This window comes from Cebus imitator, unplaced genomic scaffold (genome assembly GCF_001604975.1).
Source record: "Cebus imitator isolate Cc_AM_T3 unplaced genomic scaffold, Cebus_imitator-1.0 Scaffold145, whole genome shotgun sequence".
Lineage (NCBI taxonomy): Eukaryota > Metazoa > Chordata > Mammalia > Primates > Cebidae > Cebus > Cebus imitator.
The window spans coordinates 3909020-3913684 of record NW_016107460.1 but is presented as its reverse complement, the minus strand read 5'-3'; the positions used below and the strand labels follow the sequence as shown (position 1 = coordinate 3913684).

At 49.6% G+C, this 4665-nt stretch overlaps 1 protein-coding gene across 5 annotated transcripts in view; it reads left to right on the top strand.

The window, feature by feature from the left end:
* GNB1 (G protein subunit beta 1) overlaps window positions 1-4665 on the top strand; it is a 104418-nt gene that overhangs the window by 92815 nt on the left and 6938 nt on the right. For all 5 annotated transcript variants that reach the window (XM_017542623.1, XM_037743500.1, XM_037743501.1 and 2 more), the window contains one exon: window positions 4039-4105. In XM_017542623.1, the coding sequence (XP_017398112.1) occupies window positions 4039-4105 (67 nt within the window). The remainder of the gene's footprint in view (window positions 1-4038; window positions 4106-4665) is intronic.

Here is a 4665-nt window from a genome sequence, read left to right as displayed (position 1 = left end):
AAAAAAAAAAAAAAGAAAGAAAGAAATTTGGAAAAACAACTTTGAATCATCTTTTATGTTGGGTGGACCTATAATTCCACCCGTAATTACAGATTATACAGTAGTTATGCAGTAGTATTATACAACTATAGTATTATACTGTCGTTCTATAACCTGGGAGCTGTAGAGAGTTTCATGGTGTGGTGCACTCATTTGTTCCTATTGTCAGACATTTAGGCAATGCCCAGTTTCCTACAATTTGTTAAAAACATTGCTGCAGTAAACAGCACCCTTATATAGATGGATGATTTCTCAAGCCCATCGCCCTGTCCCGGGTTCGTTTCCTCCCAGGGCTACGTCCGGCCATGCTTGTTGTGTCCTTCTAAGGTTTTGCTGTCTTGGGGTCGGCAGACATGCAGGGTAGAGCAGTATGTGCACCCACGCCATGCTCTTCCCGGAGCCTGGTGACCTGCTCCTTTCTAGACTCTAGACTTGCTCTGTCCTTGAGGCACCTCTGCTAACAGCCCACGCCCAGGAGCCCGTCTTTCTCCTACACTTCCACTATCTGCCCTGCCTCATGCCAAGTCACCCCCTCTCTCCTGGACGTTCACAACCTCATCCCTACAGCCAGTGGTCCCTGTGAGACACAGGACAGCCCTTCACACTGCCTGTAGGACCAGACCACTGCGAAGTCCCCAGGCCACGTTTCAGCCTCTCCCTGAGGCACTTGGTGCAACCTTCGTGCCCTTGCACCTCCGCACTGGGTGCACACTTTTGTTCAGGATCTGTTTTCCCTGCCCCTCTGCAGGCTTCCAGAGGGTGGCAGCACAGGCCCCCGCACCAGGGGAGGAGGGGCGTGTTTTCACCTGAAGTGTCCCCCCACACATACCCAGGGAATTTGTTCAAATTCAATAATAACAGAAATAGTAACTGCCTCCGTTTACTGAGAACTTCTTAGGTGCACAGACAGCTCTGCCCCTCCCATTAGTTCCCCAGTTCCATGGGGAGGCTGGGACCCTAAAAGAACTTACGTGAACTTTCCATGGCTACTTAGCTGCCATGCTGACAGTGGAGTCCAGGTCTTTCTGATTTCAGAGTCTACAGTCTTCACCACTCATGGCCTCTTGGCGAGAAGGCCCTGTGAGGTTTGCCTGGAAGAAGGGGTTAGGCCTGGTCTCTGTGCACGCTGGGCCGCACAGTGTGTGCTTGGCACCCTGGGCACTGCACCACCCGTCCCACTCTCCAGGCTGCATTGGACACAGCTCACCCCCCTGAGCATCATGGCTTAGGTCGCCAACCTGAACATGCTCAGACACTTACTTAGCCTCTGGTTGGGCAGAACTGTCTAACACAATGCATATCTTATAAAAAGTCAAACATCTCATGTAAATTATTGGACACTCCTGAAAATGAAAACATACAACAGTTTTAATGAGTACTTGGAGCATGGTTCCTACTAAGTGCATGGTCTTTCAAACCATCATAAAGTCACAAAACTGTAAGTCAGGGACCACGTGTGGCTTATACATGTGCTCATTGCCCTTGTCCTTCATAGTTCCTGTCAGCTGATGCTTGTCCAGATCATTTTATCAGCACTTGAGAGCTGTGATTTTAGGGTTCAAGCTGATGGGTTCTGTGTAGCTTCACTACAGCCTGCACAGGGTGGGATGGAGAGGTCACCTTTGAGATCATGATTTTTTTTTGTGGTGGAGTCTCGCTCTGTCACCCAGGCTGGAGTGCGCTGGCATGATCTCTGCTCACTGCAACCTCTGCCTCCCGGGTTCAAGCAGTTTTTCTGCCTTAGCCTCCCTAGTAGCTGGGATTACAGGCACCCACCACCATACCCAGATAATTTTTGTATTTTTAGTATAGATGGGGTTTCACCATGTTGATCAGGCTGGTCTCGAACTCCTGACCTCAGGTGATCTGTCTGCCTTGGTCTCCCAGCGTGCTGGGATTACAGGCATAAGCCTCTACGCCCAGCCAAGGTCATGATTTTTTTGATGCAATAAACCTGAGAGTGCCTCTGCCTGGTCCCCTTTGTAAGATGCAGGCTGTGCTTAGGTCTCCATGACTCTTCTTTCCTGTCCTCTGTGCTCACATTCAACAGACTGAGTGTTGCAAGGTTCCTTGCATAGTCCAGACTCTCCCTGAGGCACCTGATGGGATGGGGGTGCTTACTTGAAGCAAGGGTGAGTGTGAACTAGGGAGCCAGTGGAGAGGGGCTCAGGTGGAGACCCTGGAGCATGAGGACGAACTGCAGGACACTACACAGAGCACCAGGGTATGTAAGGCTGTCCTCTTCTGAGCTGGGCTTGGGTTCACTTTTGTGGTCCCTTGTGTCCCTCTGGTGTGACCTCCAGGAAGTATTTGACCATGTAGTTGATATGTAGTTGCTTTTTGAGGCATGTAGTTGATATTTTGAACTCTATCATCTGTGTGTATTTTTTTCTGTCAGAACCAATTTAATAATGTTTGTTGGCTGGGCACGGTGGCTCACCCCTGTAATCCAGCACTTTGGGAGGCCAAGGCGGGCAGATCACGAGGTCAAGAGATTGAGGCCATCCTGGCCAACATGGTGAAACCCCATCTCTACTAAAAATACAAAAATTAGCTGGGCGTGATGGGAGCACCTGTAGTCCTAGCTACTTGGGAGGCTGAGACAGGAGAATTGCTTGAACCCAGGAGGCGGAGGTTGTAGTGAGCCAAGATCGTGCCACTGCACTCCAGCCTGGGTGACAGAGTGAGACTCCATCTCAAAAAAAAAATAAATAAATAATGTTTGTTAAATAAATGCTTTGTTTTATCTGTAATCTTATACTTTCCACATTAAAACCCTCAATGGGTTTCTTCTTTGTGTGCATTTTATTTTTGTTTGCTGATTCACGCAGTGTCTCATGACTCCCTGGGGTGTAGTGGGGAGGAAAGCATTTCAGTAAACACCCAGATTGAAACAGGTATCTTGAGAATCCTCAGTGCCACTGGGACCCCTGAATCTTCAGATTAGGGCCAGGCTGTCACCAGCCCTGGGCACACACACTATACTTTTAGTTCCACAGTAAATACTAGAACTGTGATCAGTGCACAAAAGAAATAATGGTAACCAGAGTTTGTGAATATGCAGCCATCATGTGTGGATATTGTAGATTCAGGAAATATTAGGATATTTTGGAAGTTGTTTAGGAGGGGACATCTCGGTGTGTCCCCACCATATCCGCTCTCTCTAGTCTCTGACCCTTCCTTCTTTCCTAGTGGGAGTGGGTGGGAATACTCTGGGACACAGAATTGTGCCCACACTGATGGGGGGGTGTTACAGCCGCTGTCCCCAAGAAAAATCCACACATATTCAAGAGCACCCCCATGTCTGAGGTCCTGCTGCCATGCTGCTTTCTTGCTGCCCTCATTGTCCCTTCTATAACCCACGGGCCCTTACTACCTGACCCTGTGGCCTTGCCGCCTCCTGCCCTGGCTGGGCCCTCTGTTTGCATCCTTCTTCCCTGAGTCTGCTCTCGTCCCCGCTCCTCTCCTGGCTTCCATCTTGTTAGGCCCTGCCTTGCCCTCTTCCTTTCCTTAGCACTCATTTTCTGATGTGTTCTTTCAGTGATTCTCATTCTCTGTCCCGGCTGGAGCATGGGCTGTTGGGGAGCAGGAGGTGTCTGTTTTAAGGCTGCGTTCCAGGTGTCTAGAGGATCGCCCTCCTGGGCACTGGGGTCAGCTCCCCCAAATGAGTAAATAGACAAGGGATCCCCAGCCTTTGATGTGTCAAACAGTAAAGCAAATGAAAGATGTGTGTTTCACAGGTGTGGTTTCTGTTCCTGCCCCCATCATGGAGCTGTGGGTTTCTGTGGGATGCTCTGTCCTGCCCGGCCAGGGTCTCGCCCTCGCCAGCAGTGTGTGTGGACCTTCTGCTCTGTGCAGACGGGAACAAAAGGTCACTAGCACAGTGCTGGTCTTACCTTAGATATAGAGCTTTCACCCGGCCAGCAGGTTTCTCTGTGTATGAGACTGGATGCAGGGCCTGCTGGATTCAGGTCATCACTTAGGCCTGTTCTTTGCCAGGTTACCTGTCCTGCTGCCGATTCCTGGATGACAATCAGATCGTCACCAGCTCTGGAGACACCACATGGTAAGTACCTGACCTGGGGCAGGCAGTGCCTTGAGAACCCCGCAGCCCCTGGCACATTCCTCTGTGAACACGTAGGAAATAGGCTCTTGCATTATTAGGCCATCTTTAAGTGACCTTAAGATTTAAAACACACAGTAGCAACGTGTGAATTCATTATATCATTTTCTTTTTATTTTTTGAGATGGAGTTTTGCTCTTGCCAGCCAGGCTGGAGTGCAATAGTGCAATCTTGGCTCAGTGCAACCTCTGCCTCCCGGGTTCAAATGAGTCTCCTGCCTCAGCCTCCTGAGCAGCTGGGATTACAGGCGCCAGCTACCATGCCTGGCTAATTTTTGAATTTGTACTAGAGACGGGGTTTCACCATGTTGGCCAGGCTGGTCTCGGACTCTTGACCTCAGGTGATCTGCCCACCTCGGCCTCCCAAAGTGCCGGGATTACAGGCATGAGCCACCGCACCCAGCCTCATTATACTTTTAATGGATTTCCAAAGTTCGGTTTTCAGCAGCTAAGAACTGAAATATAGATTTTTTTTTTTTTTTTTTGGGACGGAGTTTCGCTCTT